At 40.7% G+C, this 19,240-nt stretch overlaps 1 protein-coding gene across 4 annotated transcripts in view; it reads left to right on the top strand.

Annotated features, from left to right (window-relative positions):
• Positions 1-828: 828 nt before the first annotated feature.
• The window catches only part of BRWD1 (bromodomain and WD repeat domain containing 1), a 53,067-nt gene continuing 34,655 nt past the window's right edge, over positions 829-19,240 (top strand). For 3 of the 4 annotated variants that reach the window (XM_048933841.1, XM_048933840.1, XM_048933839.1), the window contains exons 1-15: positions 829-1,005; positions 1,130-1,188; positions 1,279-1,308; positions 1,441-1,500; positions 4,328-4,478; positions 6,093-6,191; positions 6,771-6,931; positions 7,521-7,742; positions 11,063-11,163; positions 11,892-11,962; positions 12,988-13,088; positions 15,079-15,119; positions 16,884-16,982; positions 18,326-18,476; positions 18,961-19,095. In XM_048933841.1, coding sequence (XP_048789798.1) covers positions 948-1,005; positions 1,130-1,188; positions 1,279-1,308; positions 1,441-1,500; positions 4,328-4,478; positions 6,093-6,191; positions 6,771-6,931; positions 7,521-7,742; positions 11,063-11,163; positions 11,892-11,962; positions 12,988-13,088; positions 15,079-15,119; positions 16,884-16,982; positions 18,326-18,476; positions 18,961-19,095 — 1,539 coding nt within the window. In that variant the 5' untranslated portion in view covers positions 829-947. Of the gene's footprint in view, positions 1,006-1,129; positions 1,189-1,278; positions 1,309-1,440; positions 1,501-4,327; positions 4,479-6,092; positions 6,192-6,770; positions 6,932-7,220; positions 7,312-7,520; positions 7,743-11,062; positions 11,164-11,891; positions 11,963-12,987; positions 13,089-15,078; positions 15,120-16,883; positions 16,983-18,325; positions 18,477-18,960; positions 19,096-19,240 lie in introns of those variants that run through there. The other variant, XM_048933842.1, reaches the window with a different exon arrangement.

Here is a 19,240-nt window from a genome sequence, read left to right as displayed (position 1 = left end):
TAACAGCAGTGGGATAAGAGGAAACGGCCTCAAGTTGCACCAGAGAAGTTCAGACTGGATATTCAGAAAAAAATTGTTCTCAGCAAGAGCAGTGATGCAGTGGCACAGGCTGCCCAGGGAGGTGTTCAAGAGCAGTGGGGCTGTGGCACTGAGGGACGCGGGCAACGAGCGTGGTGCTTGGACTTAGCGATCCTAAGGTCCTTTCCAACCTCTGCGATCCACGCGCTGGTTGGGAGGGGGCTGCTCTACACCAGTCTACGCGGCAGTACTCCCACAAGTGGCCGAGCGGGCTGTATAGCAGGCACAGTGCCTGTTTATCGTGTTGTGCCTGTGGTGCTGGCCCAGCCCGGACAACCCCCTGCCCTCGGCGAACCTCAGCGAAGCAGACCGGACGCCCTCCACTCTGCCCGTGACACCGCCCGGCGCACGGGGCGGCCCCGCCCACACTCGTTCCGTCACCGCTGGTCTCCTCGCGTAATCCTTCCGCGCCCGAAATCTCCGTCCTCCTCCGGCCCTCTCCCCGCTTCCCTCTCGCCGCCCCGCCGCCCCTCACTGCACGTTGTACCGCGGCTCCTCGCTCTCCGCTCCCTCTCCCCGCCGAACTCTCCCCGCGGGACTCCCGGATCCGGGGAACTACTTTTTTCCCCCGCCCTCTGGGAACGCGCAGGGCGCAGGTGGCGGCAGCGGCGCCGTGGCAGTTGGAGAGGCGGCGATGGCGGCGGAGGCGCTGAGGCTGCGCTGAGCGGCGGCGCAGGGGGAGGGGAGAGCCGGAGCGCGAGAAGGCGTCCGACGGGGGGCGGCGCGCACGGATGCGAGAGAGAGAGCGCGAGAGAGAGAGAGAGAGAGAGAGCGCGGGGGGGCGCGGGGGAGGGGCGCGCTGACAGGGCTATGCCGGGCCGGGCCCTGCCCGCCTCAGACGCCGCCGAGTCCTGAGCGCGGCAGCCGCCATGGCCGAGTCCTCGGCTTCCTCCGGCTTCGGCGCGTCGCCGCCGCTCATTGAGTCAGGTAACGGCGGGCCGCGGGCCGCTGCTCCCTGCCGCCATCTTCTCGAGGGCGGCGATGGATTACAGCCGCCCCCGTGGCCCCCGCCTCGCTCACTCCCGTCTATCTCCCTCCGTTTCTCCCGCAGAGCTCTACTTCCTCATCGCCCGCTTTCTCAGCACCGGGCCGTGCCGCGGGACGCTGCGGGTGAGTGCGTGGGGCGGGCGGGAGGAAGGGAAGGGAGCCCGGGGCTGTGCGCGCCAACGGTCGCGCTGACCGCTCTGTGTGTCCCCGCAGGTGCTGGTGCAGGAGCTGGAGCAGCACCAGGTGCGTGAGCCGCCCCCAGAGCCCCGCCTGAGGGCTGCGTGGTGTCCGGACCTCCCCTCAGCGCGCCTCGTGCTGATGAAATCCTGCCTTTTCCCCTTTAATTTTTTTTTTTTCCTCTTTTTCTCGGTTTAGCTGCTTCCTAAAAGGTTGGATTGGGAAGGCAACGAGCATTATAGAAGTTACGAAGAACTGGTGAGACTTTCTCGTTTTAAAAACTTTTGGCTCGGACGGTAACGTTGGCGCCGGGCACGTTCCCTGTAAGGAGGGCCCGGCTCTTCGTTTCCCCAGTCTCGCTCCGTTGGGGTTGGCTCTGTTGGGGTTCCCCCGGCGGTCCGTACCCCGGCCGTGCCGTGCCGTACGTTGGGATATTGTTTACATAGCAGAGGTGGAGCCCGGCGCGGTGCGGCGGTGCACGCCGCCGTCTGCGTGCGGGCAGCAGCCAACCCGCAGCCGGCTTTCATTGCGGAGTTCCGCCGGCGAGATTGTTAGGAGCGTTGTGATTGGACGGTAATGATTTTCTGGTCGGCTTCCTTCATCGCTCCCCCTGCAGCGGATTAGGAAATGAAATCGCCGCTCCGAAATCGGTGGTTGTGGTTCGTGTGAGTGCTCTCTGTGGCTGCGCACTGTTCTAAACGGCAGTAAGACAGCTGTGGCCACCGTACGGCATGTACTCCATTAAAGCAATCTGCCACTGGTGTATTGCCACCTCCTAAAATTGGGGCATGTAGGGTTAACAGGCAGCTCCCTTACCTGTCAGTCTGCATGCTGTAGTTGTACCCCTCGTACCTCCTGTGTCACATCTAAATGTCTCAAGGTTGTATCTGTGTAGAGGGAGAGTGACATTTTTTAAAAAACACTGTCTTAATTTAAGCACTGCTTCAGATGGTAAACTGTGTTCCATTTCTTTCAGTTGTCAGTGTGGTTGGGAGAGCAAATGAGGCCTTAACTGAATTATTTAAGTCACCAGAAGGCCAGGTCTTGCTAAACAGGAATGCTGTCAAGCTGTGACTCGAATTTAGCAAATGTGAAAGTAGGATTGAGTTTGAAAGGTTTTTATTTATTTTCATTATTATTCTTCTTTGAGCTCAGTTCTTTTGGTAAAAAGTTATGGTACTTGTAGAAGGGTGGGCTTCTCTAACCTCAGTGCAGGTTTCTGTGTGCATTTCAGGTTGTCAAATGAGTTCTTCAGCATGTGTCATCTCTCTCTCTTTTTCCTGTCCAATTTAAAAGAAGTATCTGTACAAGGCAGTAGTATTTCAGAATATTCAGAATCTGTCTTCTGATTTTTGAGGGACTTTGGGAACTTCTTGTTCAGCTGGTATCACTGAATTTGCAGTGATGCAAACAACAGCAGTTGTGGTGCAGTTGTTTCTGTCTGTTGTTGAATTGGAGAAACAGTTTAACTGTTCCTTTCTAAAGATGAGTGAACCTCCTTTTAAAAAGATGCTTGATTTGGTCACTGTGCTTCTGTCAGTGGTTGCATTTAGAATGTAAGCTTCCTGATGGTGGTGTGCAAGCAGAATGGCTTATAAGACCTGACACAGGTTATGCTGAATTTTCTGCCCTGAATACCTTGTCTGTTACTATTCTGTGCCAGCTGAAGAGGCAGAATTTAGAAAGAAAGAATAAAAAAGTGCCTCCTTTTTTCTACCAAGTAATTTCTCATAATCGAACATAAGTGTCTTTGGAGCTGATGTGCTGAAATACCTTTGACTGTGTAGGGATGTTATTTCTTTTACTGATACTTTCAGCTGTTCTGCTTCTATCAGGATTACAGCCTGTACCCCCTAAAACTTTGTACATTACTTGGATTGTTATTAGAACATGTTAGGCCATTGCTTAAATCGTATTGTTCTCATTACTTAGTTTACATTTGGGCAACTTTAACAGCTGTTACATGGCAGAGTACAGTATTTTTATTCCCACTTCTCTGGTGATGAGATCAGCAGCATTGAGACTTCTCTCACTGAAGTTCAGTCACTAGGCTGAGGGAATGGCATCATAAGCATGAGCTAGTTCTGCCTGAGTTTTGAGCACTGTGGGCAGGAGGCCGCATACCTCTGTTGTTGTGGGCCTGCTTGCTTTTCTTGGGTGTGTTGGCTGGAAATGGCCTCGCTGCTGAAGCAGCAGTACAACTTTTGGGTCCGACTGGTTCTTTCGTGGCTGGATCAGAGAGTCGAGTTGGCGTGGGTCCATTTGTACCTGCTGATTCGCACCTCCCTGGAGCGTAAATTTATGATACCAATGCTTTGTTTTACTCAAGTCTGTGCAAACTTTGTTTAGTTTCCGTGGTATTGTGATTAACTTCATTGTTTGATTAGGATTTTTTGTTTACTCATCTCCTGGGAAAGAGGAATAAAAAAAAGAAAGTCCTAAACTGTAGAGCTGCACAGTTATTCTTGACTGAGACATCTAAGTGGTTGTGGAAGTGTGCTTATTTTAGAATATTAGATGTAGATGGCATGGGATCTTCCTGAATGGACAAGTGATTGTTTTGATCCCCTTGGTGTAAGGAGTTAAGGATGTCTGGTGTTGTGTAGTAGGCGTTGTTCCAAGGGCCTATTTGTATGTTAGATGACGGTCACCTAACAAGTAATGTGCAACTGAAATTGTAGTTGCGTAAATTCTTAGGCTTGATAACAACATTTGTCATGATCTTGAGTTCTGAAGACCTGCTTTTGATCAATAAAAATAATCAGATGTGTTAGGTGGAGATGCCCATTGTAGGGTGCTGCACAAACAGATACCACAGGTGTGAATACTGTGGACTTTCTGTGGTTAAAATAACGATGTGAGGTAGGCAATTTTACTTTCTTATTTTTTCTACTACAGCTCTCCCATTCTTGGAGAGCACTTGTGAATTCAGTAGACGAGAGCTCTACAGGGTAGGTTTTTTGTTTTGTAATTTGAATTTACACATATTAGACATTGTCCAAATACTTCTATAAATATTCACGCTTTTAGATTCATCTTTTCCGGATGTGCTGTACATGTGTTTAAGACTTTAATATTCTGTCAGGTGCTATCCAACAAGCATGTGGCTCCAGACCATTTATTACAAATTTGCAAGCGTATTGGCCCAATACTGGATAAGGAGATACCACCCAGCATTTCGAGAGTGAATTCCTTACTTGGTGCAGGAAGGCAATCATTGCTCCGTACAGCGAAAGGTATGGTTTGTTTATTATTTGAAATGGATATGATACATTTTCTTAAGTGTCTGCTTAGTGCTTTTGGAGTGTTTTGAAGGCAGTGGGCTTTCTCCATGTGTACTGTGTTTAATGAACCAAGGCACCATCAATCTGCGTATTAATAGCATAGCAGTGTGCTGATTGTTGGAGAAGTGTTAAGCTGCATCTCAAGAATTACAGAATTTCTCAGGTTGGAAAAGACCTTCAAGATCATCAAGTCCAACCACAACTTAACCATCCTACCCTAACTCTAACAGCCATCCACTAAATCATGTCCCTGAGCACCACATCCAAACAGTTTTTAAACACATCCAGGGATGGAGACTCAACCACCTCCCTGGGGAGCCTATTCCGGTGCTTTACAACCCTTTCTGTAAAAAAGTTTTTCCTGATATCCAACCTAAACTTCCCCTGGCACAACTTAAGGCCATTTCCTCTCATCCTGTCACCAATGAGAAGAGACCAACCCTGCTCTCACTGCAATCACCTTTCAGATACTGGAAAAAAGCAATAAGGTCACCCCTCGGCCTCCTTTTCCCCAGACTAAACAGCCCCAGTTCCTTCAGTCACCATTATTCTGAGTGCTAAGGCTGCTGAATCTTGCCTGTTTTCAGTATTATTGCAATAAAATGAACCGTCAGGAGACAAGTACTGCTTCTTCAACATCCACAGCATTCTGAATAGTATATTGATTGGCCCATGTGGATTTCAATTGTGGTAGCTGTTGTGCTGTATTCAGTGCCAACCTGAGACAGTAACACCATTTATTTTGATAGTTTTCCTGGTTAATGCAAATGCCTTCAAAATTAGTCCGTTGTACATTTGTAGAAAGAAAGTCATTTTCTGTTATTTAAAGTGGGTGGTTGGCAGTACAAGACACACGGATTATTTGATTTTCACAAAATAGGTTTTGGCTTTAAATTTCCCTCTTTGAATGTTTCAGGAGAGAGGTGTTTGTTCATGCGTTTGTGCAGTTTTGGGTAATTAGGTACTGTAGTGTGGGACTGATTTATTGGATGTGCTTGTTTTTCGGTTATCTGTCTTAGATTTAAAGGGTGAGCTATGAATAATTCAGTGACTGTTTTGTACTTAAAATTGGGATTGCAATTATTTTAGCATGAGTGTGTCCAGATGACTGTGTGTGAGAAGTAGAAGAGTCATCAAGTTGAAAGGGACCTCTTGAGATTGTCTTGTCCAATAATTTGATATATATATAAAAACAATAAAAACAATATTTATTGATATTTCTTAATCTTAAACACTATTTTGAAAGTGAGTACAAGAATTCCAGGTGAGAATTTAGTTTTGTGTTCTGTGTCACCAGTCAAAAGCTTGGCTTTGGTTTCTTGGTGTTCTTGGTTTTGTGTTGGCTTTGTTTTTTACTGTTTTTTCTCCACTGTTACTATAGAAAATAATTTTTTTATCATTTTCTTTTATGCTATGTTGTTCATGATACATTTGGGGACTTCTGGTCTTACAGTTTTTGTAGTTATTCCACCACTGACTGTTATGCTCATTACTGTGCTTTGAAACTGCAGCTGGCCTTGCATTTTTAACCTATATTTATGACAGGCTTCTACTTGATTTTTCAAGATTGCAGGAACACTGTTTGGAAAGGCTCTGCATTTGCTGCTCTTCACAGAGGAAGACCTCCTGAATTTCCTGTCAACTATGGCACACCACCAAATCTCGGTATGTGCTTACTGAAGTTCAGCACTACTGATACAAGTGTGTGATGTGCGTCTTAACCTGGTCTCACTACGACTGAAAATTGTGCCTCAGATCTGGATCTGGAGGCTTATCTGGAGAACTTCATATGACTTAAGTGGAGTTATTTATATATGGTACAGAGGCCTGCCTACAGTTCTAGTGTGATAGTAGCATCTAGATGAGATCTTTCTCTTTTATAAAGCCCATATATTAAGTAGGTAAACCTACAGATTAGCATTTATGAATAGTTTGCTTTTGGAGAGGTCTCCTGTGTGATTTAATGCATAGAAAGCCATGGGGAAAAAAAAGGTAACATCTGGCTCTCCATATTTGGATACAGAAGTTTGGATTTGAGCAAGTTTAAAGTGCTCTCTTGCTTACTATACACATTTTAAAAAAAAAAATAGCTTCAGAAAAAGGCATCTGATTTCATAAAGTATGAAAGTCACTTTTTAGGATATCCTCAAGTAGTACCTTAACAGGTGATAAACAAAATGATGTTTTAGAAAAAAACCTTGTTCTACATATTAATGTTAATTCTCTGATTTCTTTGTGTTCTAGTGGAAGTATATCGAGCGAGACAGCTAAGTGGATATGCAAAGTTCAGTACTTCATTTCCAGGAAGTATGTATCAGCATGTGAAGATGCACAGGCGGATTCTTGGTCATCTTTCTTCTGTGTACTGTGTTGCATTCGATAGGACTGGACATAGAATATTCACTGTGAGTTGAAATTAATACGGGTAAATTTAGTCCATACTTTCTTCTTTACCTGGTATAGACTTGTGATGATTGCAGTGTAATCTTGAACCGTAATTGAATGTTTTGTTTCTTATAACTTCATTTTTGTCAAGTAGCATGTATAGTTTTAAATAGATGTTGTATGGGAACTTCTGAGTCACGGCCTGAACCTCTGATTGATCACCTGAGGTGAGCAATGAGTCAGCCCTGGGAGCACAGGTGAAGGCAATTCAGCTGTGTTGCCGGAAGGGGTGGAGCCTGGCTCCCCCTCTCCTAGACCCATTTAAGAGCTGGCTACCAGTAGGGAAGGATCTCTTCTGGAGATTCCTCTGCTGGAGTTTTGCAGTGAGCCCAGGACGTGGGTAAGCTTTCTATCTATTCTCTTGTTGTTATTATAATCTGCTTTGCCAAACTCTTTTGCTTATTTCATTATTACAATATCTTTATATTCATTGATTATACAGATGTATAAATGTATCAAACTCTGAATGAACAAAAGTTCTTCAAGTGAAACTGAAAAACTTATCCTGAATGTCTTTTAAACACTGCTAATCTATACGTTTCCTTCTAGGGTTCAGATGACTGTCTGGTAAAGATTTGGTCAACTCATAATGGCCGGTTATTTGCCACATTACGCGGGCATTCAGCTGAAATTTCTGATATGGCTGTCAATTATGAAAACACTATGATTGCAGCTGGTAGCTGTGATAAGATGATCAGAGTGTGGTGCCTGAGAACTTGTGCACCAGTTGCTGTCCTCCATGGGCACACGGGATCCATTACCTCATTGCAGGTAGGTTTTGGATTAATACTTGCATTCTGTGTCATTAATAGATACTTTGTATAGTATTAGAGGTTGTGTTAAACAGATAACTGTAGTAATATGTAACACTTTGGACATGAGAAATAAGAATTTGTGAATAAAACTGCAGGCATTTAAAGCAACTTGACCTAGTATCATAGAATGGCCTGGGTTGAAAAGGACCACAATGATCATCTAGTGTCAACCCCCCCTGCTGTGTGCAGGGTCACCAACCACCAGACCAGGCTGCCCAGAGCCACATCCAGCTTGGCCTTGAGCCCCTCCAGGGATGGGGCATCCACAGCCTCCTCAGGCAACCTGTTCCAGTGCTTCACCACCATCTGAGTGAAAAAATTCCTCCTGATCTCTAACCTAAGCTTCACCTGTCTTAATTTAAAACCATTCCCCCTTGTCCTACCAGTATCCACCCTTGCAAATGGACGTACCCCCTCCTGTTTATAGGTTCCCTTCAAGTATTAGAAGGCCACAGTGAGGTCTCCCTGGAGCCTTCTTTTCTCCAAATTAAATAAGCCCAGTTCCCTCAACCCTTCCTCATAGGAGAGGTGCTCCAACTCTCTGAGCATCTTAGTGGCCTGAAACTGGGCAAGAAAGAGCTCTGCATCTTTCTTGTGCTGGGAGCCCCAGGCCTGGACACAGTACTCCAGATGGGGCCTCACGAGCTGAGTAGAGGGGGACCATCACCTCCCTCTCCCTGCTGGCCACCCCTTTTTTAGTGCAGCCCAGAACACAGTTGGCTTTCTGGGCTGCAAGTGCACACTGCTAGCTCGTGTCCAGCTTCTCATCCATCAGGACCCATAGGTCCTTCTCCTCAAGGCTGTTCTCAAGGAGATCTTTGCCCAGTCTGTATTAACACCTGGGATTACCCTATCCCAAATGCAACACCTTACACTTGGCCTTGCTGAACCTCATTAGGTTCACATGGCCCACTTCTCCAGCCTATCCAGGACCCTCTGGATGCCTTCCCTCCGATGTATCTAAGTACTAACTTTATTTGTTAGTAAGTAATTTCTGTTAGTAAGTACTGCAAATTCTCTAAGTTAAAATCAGTTCTTGCATAAAGGTTAATGAGTGGTAAATATAAATATAAGTAAGTGGAAAGAGGGGTCCCTAAGTACAATGTAGAATTTTTGTTCTAGTGGTACAGAATGTGAAGTTTCTAGCTCTGGCTTAATGTAGTCCCTGGATGTTTCAGAGTCTTTTTCCTCCTATCTTACACACACTTGGCACTTCTACACAGCATCAGCATGCCAGGATATGACAAGGACAGCCAGACCACTGAGCGATGGCAGAGCTTTTAGAAAACGCTTGTGTGTGGCTTAAGTCACAGAAAGTCCTCTTGGCCTTGAGAACTGTATATGTAACCTATTTATGTCTGCTTCAGTGTGTAGAAATGCTTTGAACGTAAAAGGATTATGAGAAGCGTGCAGGCCATGAGTCTCAAAGATAAATTTCACTTATGTGGAAGGTTTGAAAGTATTTAAATTGTAGAGAATGTGAAGCAAGTGTGGGGGAAAGAAAGAAAGTTTTTTATATGGTGAGTTGAGAGTCACCTTTAGTAGTAGAACTGAAGTTGCTGGGCTGCCTGCAGGTTAGCTAGCTATCATATTGATAGACAAAGAGCCACGTTCCTTGCTTGCTTACTGAAACTGGGAAACGCACTTGCGTGGAAGCTCTATATGAATATGGCTGTCTGATTTTGTCTTGAGAAGGAAGATTTGTGCCTCACATTCTGTTAATTCTCTAGTTGCTCTTGTTAGGTTAAGAAGTAGTTTAACAAGTGTTCATCTTGCTTTTTCATGTCCAAATGTTGCAAGGCAACTGATGTTCTGGTTCTCGTGAGAGATGGCATGTGAATGGAAAATGAATTTCACTGTGTCTTTTGCATAACTACAGTTATTTTTGTGTGATTGTATGTGTGTTGAAATTTGAACATTTAAATATAGATGTCAAAAATTAGTCAGAAGAAACTTGTTTATTAAAAAGAGGTTCTTTGCCTCCCCGGAGTTCCTGATTCACTGACTACCAATCTTCTTCACATAATGAATGAAATAAATATTTAAAAGTACCAAATTTAACCTTTATGACTCATAAAAACTGCACTGATGTTAAAAAAAAAACATGTAAAAGCAATGTATTGAAGTATTTTTCTTGAGAAAGCTGTTTCTGGGCAGTTGCCAGGCACACTGCCTGTAATGTTTGAGTTGCTGGAACTGGAGAGGATTTCTGGGTGATGCTGTGCCTTCCTCTTGTCTGTTACTGTGGGAGGTGGAATATGTGGGCTTCTGTGTGTGGCTATTCTGATGCAGTATGTGATTCTTACAGCTTCTGTGATATGGGTATCTTAATCTTAAAACTGTGCAATCTTAAATGTTTGAAGGTACTTAGTATAAGATGTTAGAAAACACTTTAAAACAGGTGTTACAAGGAAAAAGGAAACTGAGGCTGTTCTATGCGGAGAAGAGGAGGTGGAGGGGAGAGCTCATTGCTCTCTGCAAACACCTGACAGGAGGTTGTAATGAGGAGAGTACTGGGCTGTTGTGAGAAGTGATAGGATGCTGCCTTCAACTGTAGACTTAATATATGCTATTTCTTTGGTATTTATTTACTTTCTGGCAAGAAATATTCCAGGTGCTAACTGTAGTATGCTGCATCTTCTTGCTTAATAGTTCTTAGTAAGAATAATTGAAGTGTAAGCTTTTTATGGCTGATTCCAATGCTGATGGTAGTAGTAATTGATTAACGATTTTATCAACTTGTCATCTGTATTTTTTTTGAGAGGTAATCTCTGTGTGTAGCAAGAAAAACTGTCCTAAAGAAGCATATATGAGGACTTCCTATAAAGTTGTATGTGACTTCCTATAAAGTTGTATGTGATGTTGGTTTACATGTACTCTGTCTTTTAACATGTACTCTTTTAAAGTATAGAATTATAGAATTGCTAATCTAGTGAAAATTCATTTCATTTTTTTTTTTTTAGTGCTCTGTCTGCTAGTTCCTTCATTCACTGACAAAATTTTTAATGGGTACCAAAGCAAAGCAGTGAATGACTTGTAATACGATGCAATAATTGAAAGCTACAACACAGTCTTATCTTAGAGTATTTTCTTAGAGTAAAGTACACCTCCTTAGAGTAAAGGAGGTGTTACTTTTGAAGCATTTTCAGCAGCCCCTTTAGCAGTTTTGCTTTAAATCTTGTATTAGTTTTTTACATGAGCATTTTTACAAGTTCATAAATTTAAATATCTTTATTAGTATGTTTCTGACCTCATTTCCCTCCCCCCCCCTTGTAGTTTAGTCCAATGGTGAAAGGCTCCATGCGATACATGGTCTCTACTGGTGCAGATGGAAACGTTTGCTTTTGGCAGTGGGATACAGATTCCATGAAGTTCAGGTATGTAACTGGGGATGCTGATGGACTCTTGCTATGCTGTGTTCTGCTTGATGAAAATACAGTGACGGCGTTGGCAAGCACATATTGGCTTAATTATCTAAAAACTTTGTATAAATATTTAAAGCACTAATTATGCTCTTTCCAAATTTGTTCTTCTGTTGTCCTGGGAAATTAATCCAGTTTTCTGTATTTTCTCCTTAATGTGGCTCTTAATAGCTACTTTGTTTAAAATTTTGGCCATGTTAACTGGAAGAGTGTGTTCGTGACTTGCAGAACAGGGAACCAATCACTTTGTGTACAACTGCAAAACTTGTGTCTACTTCTGTAAAAATTTCATGAATTTACATTCTGCAGTAATGACATCTGATGGGCCTTATGTCATGTACCACTAGTGGTTTGTATTTTGTGAGCACGAGTTCAATACTTTGTGGATGCCATGTGGAGTGGGTGCACGCTCCTCGGCTTGTCGTGCTTAAGATTTTGCTGAAACTTGTGAACTACTGGTTGTGTGGGGTTCAAATACTATTTTAGTGCATGTACATACAGTAATCTGGAGAAGTAAACCATATTGTTTATCCTCCTGCATGAGATGTACAGATGTTACTGTATGCATGTAAGTACCTATTACGTAGGTGTTCAAAGAGACATATGCTTATGTTTTGAAGTGATGGTAAAAGCTGAAGTTTTTTTTGTGACGTGTCCTGTTTCAAGCCATTTTTCTTTTTAAGCAATCGGCCAGTGAAATTTACAGAGAAACCTAGACCAGGAGTTCAGATGCTTTGTTCTTCATTCAGTGTAGGTAAGGCATGTATAGATTGAATTTAGCACTGTGATTTCTTTCTGCATGACCATATTTATAATTCTTTTTTTGTGACAGCTTTAAAAATAAAACAGCCACTGTATAATAAGTAACTCCCATTTATCTGCAGAAGTTTGCTAATGGAAAAATCACCTGATGCTCCTTTAGTCTTTGTCTTGATTAGATTTTTTGTACTCGTTTAACCCCTTAGCATACTGCCACTGTTTTGGAAAGTTATTGTTGTCTAAGATACCACAGGCAACAGCAGGGCTTGCTGTCAATAATAGGAGCTTCTCATTCTGTGCCAATCGTATGCAGAAATTGTCAGAAAAATCCCTTCTTACTTAAGAATCCATAAATTTATCTACAAACGTGCTTGTCTTGACTCATAGTCATCCTCTATTCTAATCACGCGGGTGAATTTTGTGGGAAAGCTTGCTGGTACCAGACAGCATAAACATCAGAAGAAAGTTGGGAACAAATAAAGTACATCTTAAAGTCTAGCATATTAGCTCCTGCTTTTTTGTTTTGTTTTGTTTTTTAAATAAACTTCAGGCCACACTTCCTGGAGCCAAGAAGCAGATCATTGTATTGCCATCATCACTGCTAAGCACTGCTCTGTTATGCTTGTCTATCCATACTGGCACCGAGTTATGAAATGATACTGATGGCAGACAGGGCGCACGTGCTACAATATAACAGTCACCTAGATGATTCTGACTATGGTTAGCCAGATTTCCTGTCTAAATGGACACCTGTGTGCACAAGCAGTAGTGTTTGGTGCTAAGCATTCTCCTAGTTACATATTTTAAAACGTTTGTAACATTGAATATGACTTGCCTGTTTTTACCATGGCTGGGAAGGCTTTCTGAGGTAAGGTAGGGGATTCCTTTCCACACACACATCAGGGGGAATTCTTAGTTTTTTAAACTAAACGTCTGAGAAGTGTGATGTTTTAATTAATCTACTGTGTAAGAAAGTGCTGCTTGATTTTTTTAAAAAAATTATTTGTATTTTTTTTGCAGGTGGTATGTTTTTAGCCACTGGCAGTACTGACCACGTTATAAGGATGTATTATTTTGGCTCTGAAACTCCTGAGAGAATAGCTGAATTGGAGAGTCATGCTGTAAGATTTTTAAATCTACTAATTAGTTGTTTAAAGCACTGTTGAAGTTGCAAGTTAATGTTGTGAGTGGATTTGTGGCAATGTTTGCACTGAATACATTTGTAGAATCTATACAGAATTTCAACCAGCCATCTTATGTGACTGAACTGTTTTAAGGGGTGGCAGGTATCTCTAGTTTTAAAGCATGTGGTTTACTCAATTGCTTCCCTTTACAATGCAAGTTTGCATAGCCACATATTATATGTTGCATTCAGGAAGTCGTATTGCTGAGAACATTGATTTAATTACCTAGGTAGCTGTGATTTGACAAGTTCTGTGTTAAATCTTTAAACGGGGACTGAGTTCCCAGGGTTTTCCAGAGCCCTTATGTCTTTGATTTGTGCAGCATGGTCCAGTGGAATCTGCCTTCTAAAGAGTCTAAGGGAAACTTGGCTTACGTTCACATGATGACGTTTAAGTGATTTTTTTGTTTGTTCTTTTTTGTTGTCTGTTGTCAGTGCTTCATACTCAAATCTTTAATGAGCAATTTTAATGTATCATTTTATGAATTCAGTACGGTGAATCTTCGTAGGAATACGACTTGAGCCCTTGCATTTAACACTTGTTTTTTTTTTTCCATAACTTGGAGGCTTTGTTTCTTACAGCTGTCCCTGTTCATGTATTTTAATCTTGTTCCACTTTGATGGAACACTTCACGTGGTGTTCCAGCTCTTTGCCCAGTATATTCAAAAGCATTGAAGAACTTAAGGAAGGCAGTATATTCTTCCTGAACATTAGATGCTATACAGTATTTCCTTGAGAGTTACTATGGAGTACCAAGATAGTGTAGGTGTTGGTTGGGAAAGGTCACACGTATAGGATACAGAAATCTTTTATACCAGTAAAGAAGATGTGAGGTATGTATGTAATAGTGTTAGTTTTTCTGTTTGTTAAAAGAGTTATTATTAAGATCAGGGTTTAACAGATGCCTTTAAAAACACAGTGAATCTCACTGTGTGTCTTCTGTGGAGCAGACAAACAACAAGAACTTAAGCATATTTTGAACTGTAAATTTAGAATTCCCCTATTAAACCTCTTCCAAAATTTCACACCAAACAGTGATGTTGGTATTTCCAAATGAAAAATCAAAGCATTTGTAGGATTTTTAGGTTGCAGGATAGCATAATTTACACCTATTTGGATGGTTCTGCTCATAGGCCAGTATAGCTTGGTAAGATGATTCTGTGTTGTATATGAGAAGGCAGCTTTTCTGCCAGGTATATTTTTAATCCAAGTTTTTAAAGTACTTGGAGCTTTGTGTTGTTTAAATGAGCTTTGTGATAGGCGCTTACAAAGTGTGTGAGCACAGCTATCTTTTTTTCCCCCTCACCCCCTCAGTTTTAATACAGAAAATCATATTTAATTGATTTCTTAAAGCTCTTTAAAAGGGAGCTTTTCGAATACTCATCTTTCTTATTTTGTTTTAATATGATTGCCCTAATGCTGAATCCAAGCTTAACCATTTATGTTATAGTGATGAGACTTGATGAATGTGTATTCTGTCAGTGGAGAAGACTTTCAGCTATGTAAGATAAACTAAGTTGAGTGTAGTATCTGCTTTTTCTGTTGCTTTTATTCTAATAAAGAAATACAATATTAGACTCTAATTTTTAAGGAATGTGTGAGTGGGAGAAACAGAATTCTCTGGATTGTGGTTGGCTTATGATACTGGAGTATGTATTCAAGTTCATTGGCTGCCAAGTTATTAATGGACAGTTATTTCATTTGTCCATGCTTCGCGTTTATGTGAAACATTTTTGTAAAGCTTGTGTTTTAGATGTAGCATTAGTGCTTACTGAGTTCTGGTAATTCTCTATCAGACTTGAGTGTCTGCAGAGTTATAAAATATACTTTTTCATTGTTTCAGATTTTCATAGTCTCAGATCTGTCAAAACTGTATTTCATTTTTTTTAAAATATAATTTCTGACAATTTTTGTTTTTTTCTTGCAGGACAAAGTTGACAGCATTCAGTTTTCCAACAGTGGTGATAGGTATGTTGAAAGATCGTCAGATGTAACCAAACAGTACGTTACTTTGGAGTTAGGAATGTATTTTCTGCATGCAGGTTTCTAGTGAGATCTTAGTACCTTAAACTGAAAGGTCTAATGGGCTAACCTAGGAGAGAATAGCTAAGTTGCAGCTGTGTGCCTCAAACTTCTATCAGACTTTGGACTAGCTGAATTTATATTTACTTGGAGGAATTTTACCCTTTTAAAAATGTATTTAATAAGTGTTTATGGCTTCTTCCTTTTCCTCACATTTTAAGCAAATATTTGATCAAAGTGGGAAACAGAAAAATGTGCGGATGGTCTAAAAAAGAAGTTTTAGTCCTACTCATTTTTTTCTAATCTACTGTTATTTTTAAAAGAAATTGATTTAATATTTTACAGCTGATTTTGGGAGTAGAAAGTGTTGCTTAAATTCCATTTATAAAATGTAAACCAAACTTCAAATACAGTGTGGCACTTAAATTAATTTCTCATCCTTTTCCCATCAGAAATCATAGAATGATTTGGGTTGGATAGGACCTTTAAGATCATCTAGCTCCAGCCCCCTGCTATAGTTAGGGACACCTCCTTCTAGCCCAGGTTGCTCAAAGCCTCATCCAGCCTGGCCTTGAGTGCTTTCAGGGAGGGGACACCCACAACCTCACTGGGCAACCTGTTCCAGTGTCTCACCACCATCACAGTAAAAAATTTCTTCTTAAGAAAATGAGAATTTCTACTGAAATGAAAATACGGATTTTAGCTTTCAAGGCAGGCTTCAGTATGCAACCATAACTTAGTGCTGAATTTTTGTTGGTCCTTTCTCTCTTAGTAAGACAGGGAACTATGAATGAGGACCCTAGTAGTTAGCTTAGAACTTGTAATTGTCTTCCTTTTGTGTGTATTTTTCTGTAATTGTACACATCTTTGGCACTTACTGTTTTGCACTGGTCCATCACACTTGAGGCTTGTATGGGTTACCTTTGTAGGCACTGTTTAAAGAAAGAAAAGCCAAAAGTCCCATAAGTAAAACAAATCTAAAAAAGCAAACAATCTCACTAGTGCTCTTTTGCTTGATGACACTTTCTTTGGAACATGTCTAGAATTCATAATTATTACTAATATGAATCATTTCTAATTAGAGTATATACATGATATACCCAGTACACAACTTTTTCTGTGGGAGTTGTGTCAGCTGTCTTCATCAGTGTTGTGATTCATGGGAGATTCATAGGGAGATTGTTAAAATGTCTGATTGCTTTTTAGTTCCTCTCTTCAGGAATTACTGTTCTCTATTAATAGCACAGTTGTTTGTGAAGTGTAAGCCTGAACTGCTGTGGTGTATACCTCAGTATCTCAAACGAAACTACTAGCAGTGTTTTCCTTTGTGCACAGTTGTGGGTGGTTTTGCTATGCTAATCTGTCCTTGCTTCTGTGTCAGTATCTGATACTTCGCAGTTTCAGAATACGTTACTTAAAATAGATATTTATAGAACTGTAATGGAGAAGGAGTTGAGGATAAAGTTGTGAATTTAACTTGGAAATTGATACTGTTCTGCATGTTCTGACAACTTTGTTCAGCTCCGGTTTGGAAAGACTCTTTTCTTCTTCTGGAAAGAGAACTAATAACAGCTAACTGAAAAAACTCTTGTAAATTGACAATAACATTTTTATCAGTATTTCATGGTGGTAGTCTGAGTTGTGGTGTTTTTTCCCTCTGAAAATACTTTAAAACAAATTCTTCTGATCATCCTTTAAAACTTCTTTAAGGTTCATAAGTGGCAGCAGAGATGGGACAGCACGAATCTGGCGCTTTGAAGACGCTGAATGGAGGAGTATTCTGTTGGATATGTCCGATCGATTACCAGGGTAGGTGAAATATTCCCTTTTTTCATCTGTTCCATGAAATCAGAAAGCGCCAGGAACTCAAGTGCTGTTTGGTTTTAGAAGAAGCCTTAACAATGTTATGATCAGATGGTGTGTTGTTGTTTGAAGGGTGCTATGAGTCCTCCAGTGATGTAACAACTTGTTAAATTACTGTCTTTCAAAAATAGGTAAATACATAAATTGAGATGCATAGCTTTCAAATGTATTCGTTATCAAATTAATTGCAGGTCTATTTTTATTAAGTTAACAGAAAATCAGTAGACTTCTATAGCTGGTCTGAGTCCTGACGTGGTGTTACAGGCAGAACTGCTTATGTTAGTGAAAATAAGATGGATAATAAGCTTTTTCCACAAGAGATGATGAAAGATGGTAGATGAAGTTCATCAAGTTCTGATTTTGCTGGCTGTTTCCATTGACTGTCTTCACTTTTAAAAAAGTATATTAATGAAGTGTGTTTATTGCACAAAGTTTAAATTGCATTATTACAGATGATGATCAGGATATTGCACTGTACTGAATAAACCTGATGAGTAGATGATTTACAGTACTACAAAATGCTTAAACACCTGTGTAAAGACTAATTTGAAGGCGATTAGATAGGAGAAAATGAAAAGAACCCAAACTCATGTTAAGTATACTAGGTAATGGAAAGTTCTCTGTGATGCAAAAAAAAAAAAAAGTGTTTTTTTGGTAGAAGTAATGACCAATGCTTGAAATACGACTGGGGCATCTATCTTTCTGGGATAACAGACGTAATTATATTTATGTATGATTGAGGGAGTCTTTAGCTGATGCAGATTATAAATAATACCATGTTAATGTTTGAAAGAAAGCCATTCCTTTAGTTAATGAAGGATACTGAGAGGGATCTTGTAGAGTCTTAGAAATGCAGTTTGACAAAAGAAACAAGGGAAAAAATTGTCGATCTGAGCATCAAGCTGTTTGTTTTAGGATTAGTTCTAAGAATTTCATTCTTAATTGAATTTTTTTCTTTTCCTCTGAGTTACTCTTCTTCAAATGCATCTGTGTGCATTTGTAGAAATACAAATCATTCAAACCCATGAATGGTCAGGTTTGCTTTATACTTTGTTTTAAAAAGATCACAGAATCACAGAATTGTAGGGGTTGGAAGGGACCTGCAGAGATCGAGTCCAACCCCCCTGCCAAAGCAGGTTCCCTACACCAGGTCACACAGGTAAAAGATAAAAAAAGCTTATGGACAAAAGTGTCAATACAAAATTAATTACTGATGTTCCTTCTGTTATCTAAGTATTAACACTGGAAAACTAGTTAAAAATAACTTCTACCTTTATAACTTCAAATAGTGACATGTGTTCAGAAGAAGACAAATTTATGAGGCCTAAAGTAACGATGATTGCTTGGAACCAAAATGACAACTATGTTGTTACGGCTGTAAATAATCATCTGCTCAAAGTTTGGAATTCATCTACAGGGCAATTGCTTCATGATTTGGTGGTATGTAGTTGTTTTTCCATGCTTTTTTGACATAGATCTTCAGTAAGTCTTTCTATATTTAGAGTGGCATGTACATGCTGAGTTCATCGTTAGGTCTGATTGTCTTCAATGTTCTGCATTAATCACAAGTGTAGCATTTCTTGGATTTTTTTTAACTAAAACTGCTCCCTCCTGTTTTTGAACCAACTTGTCTGTTTAATAGTTCTTAATAGCTCACGTTAATTTGCCAGAAGCTCCATATTTCCTGAGTTCTTGTTTGCATCTAGGAAATGATTAAATTTCAAATGTTTCTGCATCACAGGCATTTTTGCTCTACTTCCTCTACCTCCACTCTAGTTGCGGAGATAGCAATCCAGATACATGTGCTGTGGAAGTTCTAAAAGTTGATGTGCTTTTGGATGCAGCTTGCAGGTCTATTGTAGATATCCTCTTGATTTGGATTTTATCCTTCTGTTTGCATGTGACTTGCAATTTTGAATTTTAGGGGCATGCGGATGAAGTATTTGTCTTGGAGACCCATCCTTTTGATTCCAGGATAATGCTGTCTGCTGGTCATGATGGCAACATCTTCATATGGGACATTACAAAGGGCACAAAAACAAAGCATTATTTCAACATGGTAAGAGTTTTTTCTTGGTTTTTTTTTTTTTTTTAATTCCACTTTTTCTCATCACACAGTAGTATGTTCAGGTACTATTTTAAAGAACCATCATCAACATTCTACATGTGTACCTGCTGCTATTTCTTTCTTTTTTTTTTTTTTT

Source organism: Lagopus muta, chromosome 1 (assembly GCF_023343835.1).
Source record: "Lagopus muta isolate bLagMut1 chromosome 1, bLagMut1 primary, whole genome shotgun sequence".
Taxonomy (NCBI): domain Eukaryota; kingdom Metazoa; phylum Chordata; class Aves; order Galliformes; family Phasianidae; genus Lagopus; species Lagopus muta.
The sequence above is the reverse complement of the archived record's forward strand: the minus strand, read 5'-3'. Positions and strand labels throughout refer to the sequence as shown.